Consider the following 22,665-nt stretch of genomic DNA (forward strand, 5'->3'; position numbering starts at 1 on the left):
AATCTTAAATCCTAATTTCATTCCTAAACCTTGTATCATGCTTGCCTCATGTGAACAATCTCCTCTGTAAGAATAAATTATTTCACAGAGCAAGATAGAAAAAGAGGTAAATATGTTTATTTGCTAACCATGAATACAATTTACCAGAAAATCAACCTAGTGCATCTTTATTCATCATGTTTAACTGAACTTTTGGCAACCAAATCAAAATGAAATCAGAGAAACACATAGAAATGAAAGTTAGGGATTTTGAGGGATGCTATGTAGATTTTCTGATGTATCATGAAAGGCTAGTAAGACTACAAGCAACACGTGTAACAGGAGCTCTGAAACTTGGTGGCTGAATTTCCCATTGCTTAAGAAGCTATCCAGACTCTTCATGTACCTATATCAATCCCCACTGAAAATCTGAAATTATAAAATATTCTTATAAATTTATCTAACAAAAAATGTGGAGCTTTAAATTAACAAATGATATAAGGCATATTTTTCTCCAACTCTGATCATCCTATAAATAAAGATGCTGCAACACATATGGACTTAATAACTTAATGACTTGGCTACAGACTCACTTTATTTTCCATTAGCTCTCCATAGGAAGCTATAAGATTTGTAGCCATTAAACCATTTCCTTGACAAGAATAGATTGTTCTACTTTTGTCAGAGAATTCCTTCACATTAAGATGTCTTCATATCAATGGCAGTTCTGTTTTACAAACCAAAGTAAAATGTGAGAATTTAAGCTCAATTTTATGATGCTTCTGAGAATTTCCACTAGAACTGCTGTTTTGGTGAGTGTAGTTCAAATTGTGTGGTTTCTGGATTCCTGTAACAAACCAGATCATGGTGAGATTTAATGGCATGTACTGGACAAGATGGGTCTTGACATGCAGATAATATAGAAATAAAAGGCTCAATGTTATATAATCATAAAAAAAATTTTAAACCTCAGTCCATAATATTGCACAAGCTGTCTTAATCTTGAAAAGACTCACAAAGTTGCATGACAATTTCTATTCATTAACATTTTCTCTGTGTACTCACTTTGCTTGAATAAGGCAGCCAAAGTGGTATCTTCTATTCACTACATTCCCAAGAAAAACAAAAGACAGTGAGTAGACTGTGCTAACAACCTCCAATGAAGCATCCAAAACTTGGAATTCCATCTGCCAGAGTGAAAATTGACTACTCTGCTACCAGAAAATCAAACACTTCACACATAACTTATGAGTCAAACATGTCAGGAACTACAGGAACAAAAACCCACCCCAAGAAACAATCTCCCTCCCACCCTCACCCAAAAAAAAAAAAAAAAAAAAAAAAAAGGAAAAATATTAAAACAAACAAACAAACAGATCTAAAACAAAAGCAAACAAACCAACCAAACCCCAAATTCATTCTATTATGCATAGGGCATTTTCTATAACAATGAAGTCAGTACAACCCTTGAAAAGTGCAAACTGCGTATATTAGCTAAGCTAATTAACATAAATGTGGAACTAATTTGATATAAGTTTATTTACTTTTATATATTGAAACATATAATGCATAAACAAAAATCAAAGAGCTTAACTTCATATTCTCATTTGGCTACTGTGAAACAGGATTTTTTTTGTTTTGCAGAGTGAACCAATTTGCTCTAGAACACCACCTCCTTCCCCTCAAAAACATAATCCTCAAGCTTTTTACCTGAATCCATGATTCTCTAATGTATTTAACAAGACAATTTTCAGAAATTTCAGCATAAACCTGAACTGACATTTTTTATTTATATAGAGCATCAAACTCCCAAATTAATTTTAGACTACTGCCCCATGTCCCCATTCTACAACTAGCATTTCAGATCAAGATTCGCCATCCGCTTTCCATGCTTATAAGTGAAAGGGGTCATTAAAAGACGTTTCCAATATTAATTAACATCCCTCCTTCCAGTTCAAATTCACTAAAAGAATCACTGCCGGATTTTAATGCCAGAAAATATTGTATACCCTGGTACTGTCCTGCATATTTCTGAGAAAAGGTAGCAAAATAGTATGGAAAGGCTGTCTACAGTCTTGAGAAATGGTAAAGTTTCTACATTACTTTTTTATTTTTTTTCCTGTGCTTTCACCTGGGTTGACAATGATAGGCCTATTTTTCTGTAAAACTGCTTCTTCAAGTAAAACCCAAAATCAATTTTAGAAAATAAATAGCTTTAAACATTGTGCTCATCAATTATTTTTGAAAGTAATCTGAATCTCACAACTTCACCTGAAATTTGCAGAAAGATTCAGAAAAATTAACATGATTTTAAGACCCACAAGAATACCACATTTGAATTCTTAATTTCATTATTTTCTCATCTTCCCAACTTAAATAAGTTTAAAGCTCATCTTCCAAAGAAGAGACATGGTTAAAAAAAGCAATTGTCCGGTTTTATTTTGTTTACATTGCACTGAAAATTTACATCATACTTTTACAAATCCTTTTTCATAAAAATATACTTCTTTACAAAAGTGTATGCATTAATATAAGAGGAGTAGCCAGTTGCAGAAGAAACATTTTAAACGATCTCAAATGTATTAACCTTAACATTAATGAATGAATAATAGTTATTGCAGTCATTTGAATAAACAAGAATAAATAACAACCGATGGTATAAAATATAAAACAGCATCCTTTTAGTAGAATACAGTTTGACAGAGTTGTATGAATATTCAAAACAAAGTGTTGTAAAATGATTTATAAGAAATTCATCAAACATTATAGAAATCCAAGCAGCAATCCTGGGTACAATGATTTTTGGTAGGCACTCTCTATTACGGTAATAAAAAGGTTATTTTCACAGAATTATTAATGTCTGTAAGGGACAATAACAGATAATTCACACTGGCTAACACACAGCATTTGGGAGTCATGCTAAGAATGGAAGACAATGACCTACACAAAATAAATTACTGAATTCCTGCTGAATAATTCTGATATGAAATAACTTTAAAATTAAAAACTGCATTTCCTTAAAAGTGGTTCTGGAATGTCTAAAACTCTTATTTGAGGGCTGCGGAATCTGAATTGTCCCTAAAATGAATGGATTGTCCCTAATAAAACCATGGCTTTATATATATATATGTATATATATATATATTGATTTTTTTTTTCATTGCACTATGGTAATATATTCAATTTTAAATGAACTGTAAGGATTTGCTTCCACAGAGTATGGAATATATAGGTAAAATAGATTTGAAAACACAGTATTTCCAAATTCTAACTTCCTGTTGCCTTGTAGATAGGATTCAAAGTTCATTGAAGTCCCTTAGAATCCATCAGTTTCAAAGGGATCACATCATGCTTTATGCATACATTTTGCCAAAATGCTGAAGAAACAAACAGGTAGGATATAGCCTAGTTTTAAGTAACATGGAATGAAAAATGGACTCCTATTTTTGATATAGGGATTTCATTATCAATATTACTGTAAACTGCACTTTTTTAATAGGAAATATTAAATAATGTTTTAGCTTTTGAAACAAATGTAAGATGGTCATTCCTGAACATTCTTCAACAATAAAGGAAGATAGTCACATATAAAACTCAATTCATATTAGATTCTTCATTGTAAAATTTTTCTAGAATATATGATTGACGACAGAAACATAAAAACATTACAACTTGTGGATATTGTTAATAGAAACAGAGAAAATAAGATTGACCTGGAACATGAAAATGAAGCAAGAGGTAAAGCAGGAAAGGAAATTCATTTTATAAGGACACAAAAATTTAATTTTTTTTCTGTGATATGAAAAGAGTAAGTTATACTTGCTGATTTCTAAATACTACATCCTGGACTCAGAAATTCAACTGTTCTGAAAAAAATAAAAGGACTCAGAAATTTGACTGTTCTGAGAAAAATAAAATACTTAATGGGCTGAAAAAGGAAAATACATACAAACTCATGAGAAAGATGTAGCATATGACTGTTAAAGAGAAATCAGTGACCTATTGTCTCCTGTAAGTATAGCTCTTATTTTCTACCTATATCTTTTTTTTTTAAACCCACTCCCTCTATTATAATTTTTATAAAGCACAGAATACTGATAGTGGATGCTCCTCCAATATATGCAAATATGTTTTATGTTTTAGAATAACCTCCTTTTTTAAAAAAGCAAATAAAGTGTGAGTAGCACTCATGGAGTGCAGCAAAATTTTTTAAAACTCTCCGTGGCATACACAAAGAAGAATTCTGATCCAGTTTATGAAAAACAAAATCAAAACAAAATAACTACAACCCAGACTTGCCTATCATCCTCAGGAAAAGGTGACCCAATAGATCCTGAAAAGTGTGCTTTAATTTTTTTTTCATTTCCTTTTTTTTTTTTTCTAGCAGTGAACTGTGTGTGCACTGTGTTGTGTATCAATTCCCAGACTTTGAAGACAAATCATTACCACATTATACCATTGTGCAAACAGTGTTCAAGTTGGGGTCAAATCGTACTGCTTTCCCTTCCACTGACTTTGCATTTGTGTCATACATGGGGTTTTCAAAAGCAGCTTGTCCATTATTATTTTCATGTACAGAGCATCCTGTGTACTGTGTTTTAGGAGCAGTCCTGTAGAAGAAAGACAGAACATTTGAAACTGCAGTTTTCCTTAATATGGTTTAAGAATCAGAACAGAGTTTAGCTCACAATTACAATTACAGAAGATAAATAAGACATCTTGATTTTTTTACAATATTTATCTTAAGAATTAGTACTGTCTTTATTGAAGTTTAAGGGCTTTATGATTCCTTGGAAATGGCATTCACTCAGAAACTTAGTTTAACAACCTTAGAAGACGCTATCCATTGTTATTGTATCCATTATCCATTATCCAAATTGTTATCCATTCTACTTAGATAACCAGATTATAAAGAGTACCACAAAATCTTGTAAAAACACAATAATTCCTCGGATGAGCTTTCCTTTCTCTTTGGAGACTCAGCAATTTTACCAAGAATAAGTTTATAGATGAAATGCCCTCTTTTTCACTAAATAGCTCAAAACACCCTTAAAAGTGCTTGATCTATATTGCTATACAAAATGCAGACTATATTGTAAGTCAGCAGTATAAAAAGCCAAGACAAGTGCTTACAGCATACAGTTAACAGCAAATACATAAAAAATGACATAGGCAATTTTTCATATGCTGGAGCAGTTGAAAACAAGTAGTGCTAATTAAAAATGGTTTAAACTATTCAGCAGTATAAAAAGCCAAGATAAGTGCTTTACAGCATACAGTTAATAGCAAATACATAAAAAATCACATAGGCAATTTTTCATATGCTGGAGCAGTTGAAAACAAGTAGTGCTAATTAAAAATGGTTTAAACTAATGTTATCCTGTAACATATATTACTAGTAGTATTGTCAGACTATCAGATGTAAATCACCATTTTAGCAGTTATTATGCAATGAATTGTCTTGGCATTAAAGGAATTAAGGTTTCTTTAGCCATCAAATGCTTTAAAGCTGCAGGAGAAGCATACTGCATCCCAATAATTAACACTGGTCTCAGTAACATAAAAAAACTGATGAATTTAGACTGATGGAACGGAAAAGGCTGGTGGCTATTTAACATAATTGCATATGAACTAATGATTTCAGATGCAGAAAGCTTCACAATGAAATCTCTTAATGACATAATGTTTGCATATATGCTTGCATGCAAATAAACTGGTCAGGCATTAAGATAAATTACTCAGGATATGACTCGATTCTGTCATATGAAGAAAGGAATAAAGGCAATTTATTCTTTTCTTCATGTGACAGAATCATAGACAAAAAAAGCCCCAATTATATTATTCAGCATATGCCAATAATTTACAGCATCTGTTTTATCACAGAGATAAATTTATAAGATTTTATATAGGTAGAAATGAAAGTACATCACCATATAATAAACTCGTCTCTTAGTTATTACACCAGATATTAAGAGATGTAGGAAGAACTGTCTGCATCCATATTTTGAAAAGCCTTTTGTTGTTTCACAGAAAACTTTATTTATACTAGCAAAAACTGAAGACAAAAAAAATCACCAACACTTAGACGAATAAAGGAATTCTGCATGTATAATTTGTACTCACCTTTGTTTATAAAGATAAAAGCCAAAACCAGCAAATATAAGGGCAAAGAAAGGCACAAGGATAGCAATGGCCACTGAACTACTATTTGTACCATGTGGTTGATTAGAAGAATTTGAACCCTCAGACATGTTAAGACCTAAAAAAAAAAAAAAAGAAGAAAAGACAAGCAATATTGTATACATGTCTGTTATCAGCAGCACATACGACTGCATAATCTTTGGAATTCAATAACACCTTGTTACTAGGTTATCATCATATGCTCTACTGCATACATACAGCTGTATGTATGCAGAGGCCACCTGGAATTTGAGTATATACCATATTCTGATCAATACGTGGATGCCCCATATTGCCAGAGCAGTACACGTACTCTGGTACAGCAAATATCTTACAGCATAATTCTGCATGGGATTCAACTTTTGTATGTGAGGAAAATACATTACTGTGATACAAAAAGTCAAATTTATAATAATGCATATGTTAGATTGATTATATTACTGGTTTTATTTGTATATTTCAGTAATTAATAAATACTACATATATAAAACCCAAACATACTACCAAGGAAAAGGTCAACAACCTGTAAAGACAAATTGAAAACTCATTGCTTCCTTAGGTGCTGCTGTTGATACACAGAGTGAAAGAGATAGCAACAATTTTGAATAGTATAAGCCAAATATTGATAAAAAATAGAAATATGTCCTCCTTCATGGCTGAAGAATACATTATATATATAGACAAGCTATTCCTCTTTTAAATGTGAAGAAAGGTTGTAACAATGATCCAGACAAAAAACAAATTCTTTACAGAAAAAGTCTTTGGGCATTGAATGGGATGGCCAAGGTGGAATCACCTTGGGCAGCTCCAAAGTGGTGGAGTCACTGACCAGGTGTTTAAAGAGAGATGGGTTGTGGCACTCAGTGTCGTGCTTAGTCGATAAGGTGATGGCAGGTCAGAGGGTTGGACTTCATAGTCTCCAAGGTCTTTTCCAAACTAGTTGATTCTGTGACCCTCTAAAGCATCTTCAAAGCTAATTTTCAAGATTTTAACTGGATTGTTTATGAATTGCTTAGGTCATAATATTTTCTGAATTTCTTGACCATATGAGACAATACACAGAAATTTAAAAAAAAAAATGAACAAAACACGAAAAGGCCCCAAAACCCATCCATGTTTGAGACCTCAAACAATCAATCATGTGAGGAAAATTGTGTGAGAATAGCAGACAAAAATTTTTATTTCAGAGAAGCACATTTTTAGTTTGTGTGCATGAAATAATGAAATGGTAAGCACGCTAAACAAAATCTGTTCAAAGATTGTGAAACTCTTTATAGTGATATTATTGATTATATTAGCTGCAAGACAAGCTAAAAGAATGTATAGAATTTTACTTTTAATCATTCCCTTTCCTTCAAGTTATACTTCCATAAAAATGAGCTTCAATATATTACAGAAAAGAATCTCAAACTTATAATCCAAAAATCAAATTAAGAAATGTATTTTTTGTAATAGTAATCAAAACAATTTGCCAAGGAAGTCTTACATTTAATTTTTCTTAGATGACTTTAAAATATATAAAGAAAATAACTTTAAAAATATGTAAATAAATATATAAAAGGAAGTAACTTATTGTATTTATCTAAAGAAAACATTTCTTGATAAAGAAGTTTCTAAAAATTCTGGCAAAGTAATTTGCATATGAAATCACAATAAAAAAAAGATCAGTATATTTTAATGTGACTTAGAACTGTCTCTTAGAAAGAGAAAAATTTTATTTTAGATTTCTTCTTTCCAACACATTCAAGAATTAAAGTATTTCCTGATTTTACTGAAAAAAAATAACAAGAAACAATACTTTGTGTCTGAAAGAACATAATTTTTCATCCACATATAGGAATTTTACCTGAAGGTAAGAACTTTATCTAAACAGCCATTATATTAGTAAAAAAGGAAGTCCTCTTCTAAGGCATTCCCAACAGTATTTCATAATTTAAAATTCAGAATAAACTGAATTCAAATTCTTATGTAAGGAGAAATATCACAGTTCTTAACATTAGAAAAGAAAATTAAATCATTTTCTTAAATAGCACAAGAGAATGTTTTCACCTGAGCTCTGTTACAGAAGCTCCATTAGTATAGAAACAAGAAGTTAATTTTTATGAAATGAACACTTATCAAGTAAGACTTCTTTCTTCTTAAAAGTAATATAAGTATTTACCTGCAAATATTTTGCAGTTTCCCTCTTCTAACAAATGTTTGGGTTAAATGGTGTTTCAGCACCATAAGAATTAAATCAGTTTATCAAAGCATTCTACAACATGTGTTTTCTAGATAGCTGTTAAGATATGAAACTAAATGCATTTTACACATAATTGGATATATAATTTGCTCAAAATATTACAAATGAATATGGATACTAAGCAGTAGGTTGCAAGTCAACTATAACTCCTTATAACTTATTTGTAAGTTGTACTACTTAAATGACAGTTTAAAGATATTAGTCTATGAAATGTCAATTCTTTAAAGTCCTGTAGACACCCTCATACTACTGGATATAAGAAAACTGAATATGGAACAATGAACTAGCAAAGAATTAGAATTTTTTGAATACCTATTCTTTGAAGCCCAAATTGTCCATAATCTTTACCCTGGATGAAACCTTGAAAAACATATGTTGCTCCATCAGGTTCAGCAGAAACCTGTAAACAAAAAAATACTTTGAATTAAGTGGAGAAAACTTTGTTGCAAATTGCATGTATCTGTTTGATAGGGAGCTATTATATTGTATATACTAATATGTTTGACTGGTAGCTGTTATTCCTCATTATAAACACCCTGTTTTTATAGGAAATATATACATAAAGTTCAAAGGAAAAGACAGGACCGTTATAGGCACAACTTAGGCATGGTGGTTGATGATCACATATGACACCTTATACTACCTTTAACTGTATTTTTTTTTTGAAACCACTAAGACCTAAAGTTTCTGGTAGTTCAAATGTCAGTATTATACTTCATAGTTTTCTGTTTTGTTTGGGAAGTAGATTGAAGAAGTTATATTGCATATAATCCTAAGGCTGAAAGTATTGAGATTTTAATAGCTACTTTTAAACTAAATTAAAAAAACCCTCAAATTAATTGAAAGTTATTTTGATTTTCTCAGTGCCTGTCCCAAAGAGCAATTAATTATATAGCCATGGATCCGAAGAATATTGAATAAATCTTTGGTACAAGGGCAAAATATGCTAGTATAAACTAAAAGGCCTGTGGGAGGGCAGGGATGCTTGTGATCCCATGATCATCTCTCTTATTACAGTAAGTACAGTCTAAAGTCGTGTACTGTATACAACTCGACAGATACTTGCTTCTAAGAATAGCTATTAGGTTTAAATCCAGTGTTTTCTAGGTATGTTCATTCAAGCTTTTCCCTTAAGCTTCCCTTTCTCAAGACACAGTATGTCTTCAGCAGTGACCTGAAGCTATGTTTTCACTGAAGACCGGGTGCTTCTTTAGCTGAATTTTTTACTTTGGGCTAAAGCAGTCTCTTTGTGCTATTTGAAGACTCAATGGAAAAAAAAGGTCAAGTAGGAACAGTATGTAAATAGCATATGGAATGCAGGGAATATACTGTCTATTTTTGTATATTTATAAGTCTGAAAGTAAATTCTTTGCTTTTGTTACCTCAGGAGAATGTTTGTGAGGCCTTAAGTTTGTACCAAGAGAGTTAAGCCTTTTTACTAGTTCATTTCTTGCTTAATGAGTTTTGTTTAAGGTTTTTACTCTGCACCTTTGGAAAAAAATATTGTTCAACCAGTGCCACTTTTTATAAAAATATAAATTTGTGTGTAAAATTCAATGTGCACATGGCATGTGCAAACATATCGGTGTCCCTGTAGTGCTTAACCGATAAGTGAATCATGAGAAAACAGAAAAATTCCTCAAAAAGTCAGATGGTATAGTAAGGATAGATGAGTGTTTATCCTCATCCAAATAATGTTAGGTTCTTTTTTAATCTAAAAATTCCTCTTTTGTCTCTATTTTTGGAAGGCATTTCCTTTTCATGGTTTAACCACATCTCAGAAACCTGGGCTATTTAACCCTCTCCTTTCCCTCTCCTCTTCTCAGTTATGTGTTCTCTTCCTCTATGTTTTAAAGAATAAACTCAGATCCAGAACCCCAAGGTGCCTAATGCTAAATTGGAGTAACCTATTTTCTTTTCCATATACATGTGACAGTTCATCTTTTTCAAGGTATTTTTAAAAAATCATTAAAAAGTAAAACATGTATCCTAATATAATGATCATAATTTTTATTTTATTAATAGAATATACTATTATCATGAAATGGGTTTATGTTTAATTATTATAAAATTTCTAAATATATTGGAATAAATAGACCTACAAGAAAGGCTTTTGTACTAACATGTATTTAATTTTGCCTACACTCTATGACTGTTCCCATATTTTCCCTTGGACTGGTCTCCTGCATTTTACACAAAAATTTTCATGTAATTTATTGAATCAGCCTTGCTAAACAGATTCCATTTCATATGTTTGAGGATTTTTTGGATGTAAAAACCAGCATGATTTCAATCATACAAAAAAAAACCTCCCCTCTTTTGTAGCAGAAATATACTCACAAAACCATCCATAGCCCATTTTTCCTCTTTCAACTTGCTTGCAGATGTATGGGAAGGTGCTTTAATGAGATATATGTGGAGCATTAGCCGAGCTTCCTGGCTTTTATACACTCCTGTAAAATATAGTTTTAAAAATTCACATTTGTGTTGACTAGAAAAATGCCATCTTTGAGAATAAACACATAATCTCTTGTCCTTAAGAGGAAAAGCAGGAAGAATACGTATCAATTTTCAACATTGTTTGTTTAAAAAGATGCTCTCTATTTTGAAATTATTTTAATAATCATAAGATTTCAATAGAAATAGATTTTTTGGCTATAGAGAGGAGAGAAGGGAAACTCCATACACACAGCTGTTACTTCAAGCCCTAGGCAGAACATTGACAGCAATCTGATTTGAAATTGAAAATATTGTTGTGAATCAGGAAGAGTGTATTTAAACCTCACATCCCTAATTTCAAATATATAATTTAGTCATTACATAGAAAACGTGGTAACAGGAACATCCACACACAAATTCGACTCCAAAAGCTGCTGTTAAATTTTTTAAAAAATTGAATTGAAAATATTTTTTACAATTGGATTGCTCTTCATGAGTTAGTACAGTCAGTTACAAACCAGTTTCTTCCATATAATGGAAGACTGGTATGCCAGCATATTTACTTTGTAGACATAATTATTGACTCATTTTTGTTCCTGAAGAATAATAATTTAGAACCCAAATATCATTACTTGTGAATTTCAAAATGAAAATAAAATACCACAATATGTTTATTGATTTTGTTAGTTACATTCCTAATTCTTGTCTCTTGTGTATATGCCTAAATTGAAAAAACAAAAGTCTTCTCCACACTAAGGATCGGTCACTGCTCTATAGGAGGTATCATTACATATAAATAATCTCTGAGCTAATGAGAAAACTTACGTTCATGTAAACACTGCACTGAGCTCAGATGAATGAGCCTTGGCAAGATGTGTTTATTCTATGTATAATTACAGCAAGCACAGGTGTCAAAATAAAAAGAAGTAAAGATAGTTGCATCAAATGATGGAATGCAAAACAGTAAATTATGGAGGAAGAGGGAACTACTTTTCATTTGAGAAAATTACAAACTGAGTATAGGTGAATTCAGCTTCCTACCATGTAAATGTATTTTTTGATCCATCCCTACTTCCCTGTTCCTATGATACCCTTTCAGCTTATAAGATCTCTCCCTTTAGAGCAGGGAAATAAAAAAAAAATTAATTACCTGATGACATGTGTAATGCCTGTACATAGAGTGGAAAAGGGCATTTGGAATCACATTTGTGTCTAGTTGAAGGAACCTTTTATTTGGAGGATGAGTGTTTTGAGTGAGAAAACACAGTGGTTTACTTTTCTAATTGTAAAAATACAAAATGCTGCATCTGTTGTTCCTAATATCACCACAGAAACTACATGGATGAAATTAATACAACAGAAAAAAATCACACACAGCCAAGAGAAACATGGTTATCAGTCAGAAAACATTCAGTCCACTCTCAAGCATGATTCTTCAGAGGACACCTACAAAATAATTTTGAAAGACAAACCTAGGGATAAAAATTCATCATTCTACTCAATTCCTGTAGATCACCCCTCTCGGCTACCAGGAGATCAGGCCCAGTCAAATAGGCTTATGAAAGGCAGATCTCGCTTGACTGCTCTGGGCTCCTTCTATGGTAAGGTGACTCAGTGGATGAAAGAAAGACTGTGGATGTTATCTCACTGAACTTTAGTAAAGCCTTTGACACTATTTCCAACAGAATCCTCCTGGAGAAACTGACTGTTCATGGGCTGGGCAGGTGGACTCTTCACTGAGTAACAAGCTGACAGGCTGGATGAGCTCAGACACTTTTGTTGATTTGTGTTATATTCACTTGGTGGCCAGTCACAACTGCTGTTCCCCAGAGCTCAGTGCTGTGGCCAGTCCTGTCTAATATCTTTATCAACAATCTGGATAAGGTACCCTCAGTCAGTTTGCAGATGAAACCAAGTTGGGCAGGAATGCAGATGTGCTGGAGGGTAGGAAGGCTCTGCAGGAGGATCTGGACAGTTTGTATCAATGGGCCTGCACCTGGGTCACAACAACCCCAGGCAACTCTACAGGCTTGGGAAGCCCTGGGGTGCTTCTCATGACTGAACACGATCCTTCAGTGTGCTCAGGTGGCCAAGAAGGCCAATGGCATCCTGGCTTGTATAATAAATAAGGTGGTCAGCAGTCCAGGGCAGTGATCAGCTCCCCCATATTTGGCACTGGTGAGGCCACACCTTAAATCCTGCATTCAGTTTTGGGCCCCTCATTACAAGAGAGACATGGAAGTGCTGGAGCATGTCCAGAGAACGGCAATGGAGCAGGAGAAGGGTCTGGAGCACAAGTCTTACGAGGAGAGTCTGAGGAAATTTGGGTTCTTTAGTCTGGAAAAAAAGGAGATTGAAGGGAGACTACATCCTCTCTTCAGCTACTGAAAAGAAATTGAAGCAAGGTGCATTCTGGTGCTTTTCTCAAGCAGCAAGTGGTTGGATGAAAGGAAATAGCTTCAAGTTGTGCCAGCAGTTTAGATTGGATCTTATGAAAAAATTCATCACAGAAAGGTGAAAGGGTTATCTGGCATTGGAACAGGCTGTCCAGGGAAGTGGTGGAGTCACCATCCCTGGAGGTATTTAAAAGATGTGCACATATGACACTTCCAGAGACATGGCTCAGTGGTGGAATTTGCAGTATTAGGTTAACTTGGTTATCTTAGAAGTCTTTTTAGACCTAAACAATTCTAGGATTCTAACTTTTTTTTTCTTTCTTAGAAAATCTAACAAGTGTCAGCTCTAGTTTCTTTCCATGTTCATTAGGATCTCTGACTTTCTAGGTCAACATATATCAATATCATCATATTTATTATTAGTCATTAGGCTAATTTGGGGAAATTTTATAATTAAGAAATAAGAAAATCTCACTAACAGTAGTTGAAGTTTATTTAAAATGTTTAAAAGAGAAAAATGATAGTTATTATGATTCATTCACTCCTTATTGACTATTAATTCCAGATATAGTAAAACCTTGAAAAGTAAAAAAAAAAAACCAAACCCAAATTTACAAGGGGAAGGAGAGAACTGGAAAAATCCCTACCTTTGGAAAGGAACTGAAATGCAATGAAAATTCGTTTGATAAGATAATAAAATTTAAGTCATGCAGAAAGTTACAGTAAACCAGTGTATGTAAGACAGAAAAATAAAAATTAAAATAAAAGGAAATTAGTTTTCCTTAGCTCATACCTGATAGCAGCAATTCCATATTGCTGTTTGTAAGTGTTGCATTTACTCTTCCTGAAGTTGCATTGAAACTGGTAACTGTCAAAGTCATGGGTTGCTTCTTGCTTTTGTAATTGTAAGATCCTTTCCATATATAATTTTGGGCAAATACATCATCAGGAACTACATCAATGAAAACAAAAAATTTGGTGATATTTAGTACTTAAAAAGTCAAATAACCAACAAAATGTTTGATAAGTATTAGCATTTTCTTTCCTTTACTCTTTATAAATCTACTAGGCATAATTTTCAGATATAAAACATAGAAACGTGGCATAAATTTTTATTAAAGAAATGTATTTGCACTGAAGAACACAATGACAACTACATCTTCATTTGCCTTTTTCCTAAAATATGGACCTGTCCCAGAGTTAACCAGTTTCACAAATTCTAAAAGCTTTAGCCAGAAGAGCATATTCCGCTCACTGTAGAGTCTTTTCTATGCCAGCACAGATAGCTAGGAACTTATGGATAGCATTAAATTTTGCAGAAATTAGTATCTACTTAGATATAAAAAATTTTCATAAGCAATTTCTTTAAATGGCATGAAATATTATAATAATTTTCTCTATTAACTAGTCAACTTTTCTAATTAAAAAATATGTAAGTTTTGTCATGCCTTCAAATCCTTAAAAACACTATGAGCTTCATCAGCAGACAAAAAATAATTCTCTAATTTAAAATTTAAAACAGATCATAGTCTGCCGGGGGAAAAATATGCTAGATTTATACCCTCACATTTAATACTTATCATTAGTGAAGTGGAAAATTATTACTTTAAGTAATGCTATTTCAGCAAGAAAATAACCCCACCAAAACAACACACACCTACCTGCGATGTAAAAACAGATACATGCAAATCTTTAAAATCTTAACCTGAGATACCTTTCAAGCAATTAAACTAAAAGTGATTTAGGCTTACTACACTTTCCAAAGTAATGTATCAGAGTTATCCCTTTAATAATCACTGTTTAAAATCAGCACTTTCACATTATTTTAAGTATTTCACACTAAACTTGAAGTATTTCACACCAAACTTAACGCTCTGTGTTCATGTGTGCATTGGCAACTCATGTCAGATAAACAGAGAAGAATATTTGCCCTTTTCTCACTCAGGATACCCCTAAATCCAAGACTGGGGCACACTGGAATACTGACAGTTTTCCTTCATCATTTATTTTATGCAATACAAATACAGGTCTTCTCCATGAAGGGTAAAGGAACTTTCCTAGGTTTTTTTGTAACTACTGGACCTGTAAGCAAGGAAATTGCATGGTGGAAATGCTCTGATGCTGTTGATTTGCAGTCTACCTGAAACATATTTTCCTACTTTTAGGAAAACTGATCTCCATGTGCTATATTGGCAGTTAACTAGGATTACACAAAATGAATGAAAATTTTCTGAGTGAAGAACTTGACGTCTACCATTCAGCAGAACATAATTGAAAAACACTGTTTTGAATTAGTGCACAAAATGTTAAAAAAAAAAAGTCCCCAAATCCCAGTATGTTAAAGTACAACTTTTGAATCTTATTCATTATCAGTAGAAATGCAATTGATTTATTATAGACAAAGGTTAATTTTAGTTAAGGAGACTGATCTTTTCAAAAATTCTCTTCAGAGGATAGAGAGCTTCTCTTGTCAGGACATCCAAATATGGTCTTCAGCTAATCTGTTAAAACTGGAGACTTGAGCCAGAATTGGAGAGATTACCTTGTCTCAGCTAAAATTAGCTTTTTTTCTAAAGGCTAAATTCAAGGCTAATACTAGGTATTTAGGTAAAGCAATTTAAATTAGAAATATGTAAAAAAGTGCAGGACTGAAGAAAAACTGCAAAACATCTTTAAATTATTTCAAGGTGAGTAGTACAGTTTCTAAATAGATAAATTGCATAGAATCTTACACAGAGCACAGTGATTTCAGTGAAGCCAATAAAACTCTCATTACATAACAGAAATTGTATATAGATATAAATTATACTATATGACAGATGAACTTCAAAATTAGGGAATAATTCAATTATCTTTCCCCCCTTGTTAATCCAGTGCCTCATCTAATATCCTTTACACATTCTAAACCACTCAGTGTAACCTCACTAAACTGATCCTCATTGTTTTTTCTACAGAAATGGTTTATAGCTATACAAACCTTGGAGTACTTACCACTTAGTTTGGGACTTGGTGTTCCCAATGCTGGTCTGGGATCCTTCACTAATATTTTAGAACCAGCTGTTAGAAAGAATAAAAGATAAAAAGACAAATCAGTAACAAGATGTTACTCAGAAACAATAAAATCATTTCCATCATGGAATTTATTTGTTTAAAAGCATATAGGACAATGTTTAAAACTCAAATATGAGTGAGATTTCAGTTGGTTTCAAACCTTAGTACCACAGGAGCACTGGCACACAAATTTCTTCTGTTCCCCCATATGCTCCTAAATCAGGCACCTACATGCTATTAAGTAATTTTCAGCTGTCAAACAGTGCAGGGTTTCAATTCAGAATCCATGTTTCAGAATTTACAGTCCTGGACTATGCACCTAACATGTGAGATGCCTTTTAATATAGCATCTAATCCTGGCTATGTCACTTGGATTAGGAACAGTGAGCAGTGCATTGACTGCAATGTAAAACCAAAACGGGAAGAGACACATAACAAAGGGAGCTTGCAATCATTTCTCTCCAGGACTTAACTATCTTCAACAGTACTGACTGAGACATCTTGTGTTCAAGAATTAAAAGCCATAGCTACTTCTTTAATCTCTTAATATTGAAGGAGAAGGTTCCTGATTCTTTAAAGGATAGCAACAGAAAGAAACAAAAGAGGCTGTCCAGAGTATCTCCAACTGCTCAGGTGATATGAGAACTGGAAGTTGAAGAATATAATTTCTTCTCTGCTTAGAGCAGAAACTCTCCCACCACTGAAGATGATGAACTAAATGCACTAGGACTTTATAATTTCCTAGAGATTAAGCTATTTTTTTTTAAATAAAGAACACCAATAATTCTGTCTCCTAATGTAAAATATTAACATGTAGCAGTAGACTCAATTGCTTGCTCCAACTGTGATTTCATTGTTTTGTAGTTTGAGTCTCGGCCTTGCTCCTAAGCTGAATTTTTCTGCATGAAAAGGAAATTTTTGCAAGAAGGACTCAGAATATTCTTATTGAGAATAAATTTTAGCAATTTTAAAAGACGTTTTCTTGTCATGTATATTAAAAATAAACTGTGAAGAAGCAAGGGCAGGGGTTGAAATGCAACCTAAGGTTCTCATGGATTGTTACTACTGATTTATTAACCTTTATTTCCTCTCTTCTTCGAAAGAAACTTACTGAGCTTCACTGTACATTATTGACCTGGAGGGCATGGTTCAATAGCATATGCTTTCTGACTACACTAAGTTTACATTAGAAACATCTGGATCACACTTTCCAGCTGGGCTTTAGCATAAAAAGATGAGTCCATTTGCCTTCTCAATTTGAAAAATTTCTAGTCAAGTCCACAACTGAAATTTGAAAGCCAAAATAAAACCTAAATACAAATGTTAGATAAAAATCCAAAACTAAAACTAGTTAACTATGAAGGTTAAGTTTCTAAGTCCATCTCCTTGAGTTAGACTCTCAAGATTTCAATTTTGTATTTATAGCATCAAATTCTAGTTTAATTCCCCTACACATCCTTTTAGACCTCTCAGCTCCAGACATTTTATTCCTTTTCATCTATTTCCAAGTTTTTTTGTGAAGTTCACAATGAAGTGAACAACTTCTTCCAGCAGCAGCAGCAAATTCTTGAATCAAAATACAATCTATGAATCACATTTGGCCTGCCATAATACTTTCCAATTATTGAACAGGTCATAAGCTTCCTGGCTGCTAGCTTTCTAGCACTTTCACAAAGCTCTGTTTCATTTTCCCCCAGCACTTGCCTGGCATGCAATTCCATGACACCTGTTTTTTAGTAATACAAACTATTCATTTCCTATTTTGCTTCCAAGTTACACTGTTTGGCTATAAAGCCTTTGAATGCCTCTGCAAGAGCCCTGGGGATAACCACTTCTGAAACATTAGGTAACAGTAATCTGAAAAGGCCTTTAATTATTCAGGAAATAAAATTCCAAACAGTTCCTTGAATATACATTTGAAACACATGAAGCCACCTTCCTCACCATGACTTGGCTATGGTGTTTTCAATGTCCTATCATAAAAAAGTGGATAGTAAAAATCAGAAACAAAGGTGGGAACAGCAAGGACAAAGTAGATACACTTTATTTTGTAGTAGTATACAGTTCCTTACATAAAAATATAAAATAGTGAGTAACTCTTTTGGATTAATTTCACACAGTGATTCAGACATCTTGGAGTTTAGGCATCCTTTTCAAAAATTACTACAAAATCATTCAATCATTTAGGTTGGAAAAGACCTCTACGATCTTAGAGTCCAATAGCTAACCTAACACTACCAAGTCCTCCACTACATTATGACTCTAAATGCCACATCTACACATCTAGCTCCACCACTTCCCCAGGCAGCCTGTTCCAATTCTTGACAATTCTTCCTAATTTTTCTAAAAATTTCTCATAATGTCCAACACCTAAGCCTCACCTGGCACAGCTTTAGGCCATTTTCTCTCATCACTTGAAAATTTGAAGAACAGATGAGCATTCACCTTGCTACAACCTGTTTTCAGGTTCTGATAGAGAGCAACAAGGTCTCCCCTCAGCATCCTTTTCTCCAGGATAAAGACCCTCAGCTTTCCCAGCCTCTTCTCATAATCCTTCTGCTGCAAACCTTACAGTAGCTTCATTCCTCTTCTTTAGGAGCAGTCCAGTACCTCAATATCTTTCTTGGAGTGAGGGGTCCAAAACTGCACACACTATTCAAGGTGTGATCTCACCAGTGCCAAGTACTGAGTGACCTCTAAGCAGGTCAGTTTGTTATAGAAGAAGATTTGGGTCATCAAGCAGTGACCACTAAGCAGATCAGTTTGTTATAGAAGAAGATTTGGTTGACTAAGCAGGACCTGCCTTTCATAAAAACATGCTGGCTGGGCCAAATCAAATTGCTGGCATGCATGTGCCAACTGCAAGTAAAGAAAAGCCCTGAAATATGACAGATGGCAGATGCAATGGGAAACAGAAGAGCTTACCTTCACAAACTGGAACCTTCCCAGTCCATGTGCCATCAGACCTACAGGCTCTGTGCTCTGATCCTCCTGCCAAGAAGAAGCCTGGCTGACAAGTGTAAATCAATGTATAACCAAGTGATGGAAGATCCATTCCTGCAACATTAGCATGACTTGGTGTTTCTGGTTGTTTACAGCTGTGAGCTACAAAGAAAAGACAAAATACCCTTCTGTCAAAGTGGTGAACATATTTCTGAAAAGATAATATATGCCCATTCTGACAGTTAACAAGCAAAGTAAAAAAATCAATAGAAATTATATATTAATATATTTAAATTCACATTATAAATTACTATATAGTCTATAAAATATCTCCACGAGTCAGTAAATACACCTTTAACATGCACCTTTCAATTCCAAGGGACCAAGAACAGACTGAAATGCACTTGCATGAACAGAATGAGAACAGAAACAGCACACACCATACCAGACTTAAAAGCAATCAGGGCTTGTGACTTACACCACTCATGATATCTACGTTGCATTGTATAACAGTAAGTAAATGGTCACTTGGAAAATACTATGAACGGTCAAGGAAAAATTTAAGGTGAGTTGCAAATATCAGAAAAATTAAGTTATCATTTCTAATGTCACATGAAGAGTCTTATATATTTAGCAATCACCAGAATGTGGGATTTATGTGTTATCTCAAAGACAGCATACATCCAAGAGCAGAGTTCACCTTTCACACTGAGCTACTGATTTGCTGTTTGCTTAAGATTAACACTAGCACCAGCTGAAATAATAGTGATGCTGTTTCCTTCTGTGGATATGTTCTCCATTCACTGTAGTGATTCTATAGGGTCAGACCTTACAAGGTAAGACTATTTCCAGAAAAAATACAGCTGACTCGCTGAACTAGAAAGATTAACCATGACCTTATGTCTTCAGTAAATTATCATTATATCATTATTTACCAAAGTGTAAAAGACCTGTGAAATGAAGTGCTGCTGTCTATACTCAAAGAAGATTCTCTCTATTTCAGATTCAAAAATTTTCAACTGCAAACACTTTTTTTCCCATCATAAAATACTGTGACTCCTTGGCTGGGAAACAGTTCAAACTCTTTACTAGAACTGATTTGAATTATATGCTCTCCTCCCTATTTTAGAATACGGCCTTCTGATATGTCCTATTCTCACCACCTCCTCTCTGAGTTGGAAGGGTAGATAGGATTTGACTTTGGATGAAGATCTGCCTATTTTATTTCTCTCTTTTTTTTTTTTTTAGTTCTATTGCTATTATACAAAAATTCACTGAGAATCACATTTCTAGCTACTGTAAACTAGTAATGCAGATTTCTGTTAACTTTCAATTAATAAATTCATATAGATTAACTTTATGACAATGTCACTGCAGCTAAATAATCTAGATTAAAAAATTGAGGAAAGAAAAAAATTTAGAATTTCTTACGTATACATTCTGGCTGGATGCCACTCCATGTAAGATCAGGAAGGCAAGTTCGTGTTGTTGACCCATGGAGCAGGTGTCCTTTTTTACACTGAAATTGAACAACATTTCCCACCTGTTGAAAAGTAGAAAACACAGTAATATTGTTATGAGCAACTATCAAGCTGGGATTTTTTTTCCTAAATTTGATCACTCCTTCACATAATACAGACTTGATAAGTTGTGATTCCCTTTCTCTGGAAAGTAAATTAATTTTACAGAACAATTTGATATGAAATAAAACACTGCTTCATTCTCAGTAGAATTACTCTCCCCCCAAAATTAGATACGCCATGGAAGAAAATCGAATCCTCATCTTCTGTGGTCTCTCTAGTGTGTTGCTTTGGGCCTGGAACAGTTGATGAACTGTGAGTTTGGAAACAAAGCTTATGGTGCCTTCCTCACTCTGGGCCAAAGGAGAGCCAGTTGGGCAAAATTGCCACAAACAAGGGAAGTCACAGAACTGAAATGGGTATTAGATTCTGCTGGACTTTTGCTGAACTAGAGCCCCCTTTGGGGAATGCTGGATATATTCACAGGTTATAATGAGAAATATTTGATTAGAATAGAAGGGGCTGGTCAACAACACTGTCTCATGATTCAGAATGTTCCTATGATATTTTAATTTTGTTTTTTGATGAGAGGAGGTAAAGAATAACAGCTCTTCATACCACTTTGATAATAGAAACTGGAAGACAGTGACATTACAATTTACAATAGCAATTCATCTGAGATTAGCTTTTAATTATTATCCTTATTATGGGTACATGTTGCATTAAAAGGAAAATAGAATTCTTACACTTTCTGCACAAACATAAAATGGATTAACTTGTTCAGCATGTCCAGTCCTGGTGAAATTGATGAAAATGCAAATAATTCTTAGTTTCCATCAAAAGCGAGGAAATTAAATTAGAATTATGTCATTCAGAGAGTATTGTATTACATAGTGTGGGTACTTAACTCAAATATTAAGGTGCATAGATCATATCTACTGTTCTGTAGTGACCTGTATTAATATATTTATCAACTCATGTTTAAACAAGAAGTTGAGAATGTTAAACTATCTGTGACAGCACATTTATAGTTCTGGTTTGGATATGATTTTTTAATTATTTTGTTTAAATGCATAACACTTGATTCAGACTGATGCTCAAAGGTAAAATGTGGATTATTTCTTGATAGTTTAGTGCTGGGAAACAGCATTTCACTGCTACAAGTATTCATTTGAACTTTATAGTACTATTCTATTTCAGCTCAAGTTTCTCATTAGAATGAAATTTAATAATAACCCATGAACTACAGATAGTAGCTCATCAACACAGGATGTGATTTAAAATTCATCTCCCTTTATTTTGCTCTTTTCTGTGTTCACTGGACTATGTAATTACTTTTAAAACATTTTGAAGGAAATACACTAAATCTCTTGCATGATTAAGCACAAAGTACTAAAGTACTACAAGTTTTAGAAATTGCACCAAGTAGCTATAGGAGCTTTTTTTTTTAATTTTGTGGTAAAGATCTTAGTTAAAACAATCACTATCAATATATTACTTTAAAAAAATACTAGCCTTAAGAAAGATGTGTTCATATGACTACATCAGTGGACAAGGGAAGCACTACAGATATCATTTTTCTCTACTTCTGTAAAGCCTTTCACAAGAATCCCCCAAAACACCCTTCTCTCTAAACTGAACAAAGATTGATTAGATCAGTGGACTATTAGATGGATAAGAAAGAGGGTAGTGGTCAATGTCTCAGAATCCCAGTGGACATCAAAGACACATGGTGTCACTCAGGGTTCAGTGCTGGAACCAGTAATATTTAATATCTTCCTTAACAACACAGGTGAAGGGATTGAGTGCACCTTCAGCGCATTCACAAATTACACCAAGCTGAGTGGTGTGTGTGACACATCTGAAGGATGAGATTCATCCAGAGGAACCAGGACAAGCTTGAGAAGTGGCCCAT

General features: G+C 33.6%; 1 protein-coding gene across 1 annotated transcript in view; it reads right to left on the reverse strand.

Annotated features, from left to right (window-relative positions):
- Window positions 1-2,392: 2,392 nt before the first annotated feature.
- CSMD3 (CUB and Sushi multiple domains 3) overlaps window positions 2,393-22,665 on the reverse strand; it is a 593,341-nt gene continuing 573,068 nt past the window's right edge. The window contains exons 63-70 of the mRNA XM_039715519.1: window positions 20,662-20,773; window positions 19,213-19,392; window positions 16,228-16,293; window positions 14,030-14,188; window positions 10,742-10,854; window positions 8,714-8,801; window positions 6,103-6,238; window positions 2,393-4,589 (exon numbers count right to left, since the gene is read on the reverse strand). Coding sequence (XP_039571453.1) covers window positions 4,430-4,589; window positions 6,103-6,238; window positions 8,714-8,801; window positions 10,742-10,854; window positions 14,030-14,188; window positions 16,228-16,293; window positions 19,213-19,392; window positions 20,662-20,773 — 1,014 coding nt within the window. The 3' untranslated portion in view covers window positions 2,393-4,429. The remainder of the gene's footprint in view (window positions 4,590-6,102; window positions 6,239-8,713; window positions 8,802-10,741; window positions 10,855-14,029; window positions 14,189-16,227; window positions 16,294-19,212; window positions 19,393-20,661; window positions 20,774-22,665) is intronic.

This window comes from Passer montanus, unplaced genomic scaffold, assembly GCF_014805655.1.
Source record: "Passer montanus isolate IOZ18808 unplaced genomic scaffold, ASM1480565v1 scaffold33, whole genome shotgun sequence".
Lineage (NCBI taxonomy): Eukaryota > Metazoa > Chordata > Aves > Passeriformes > Passeridae > Passer > Passer montanus.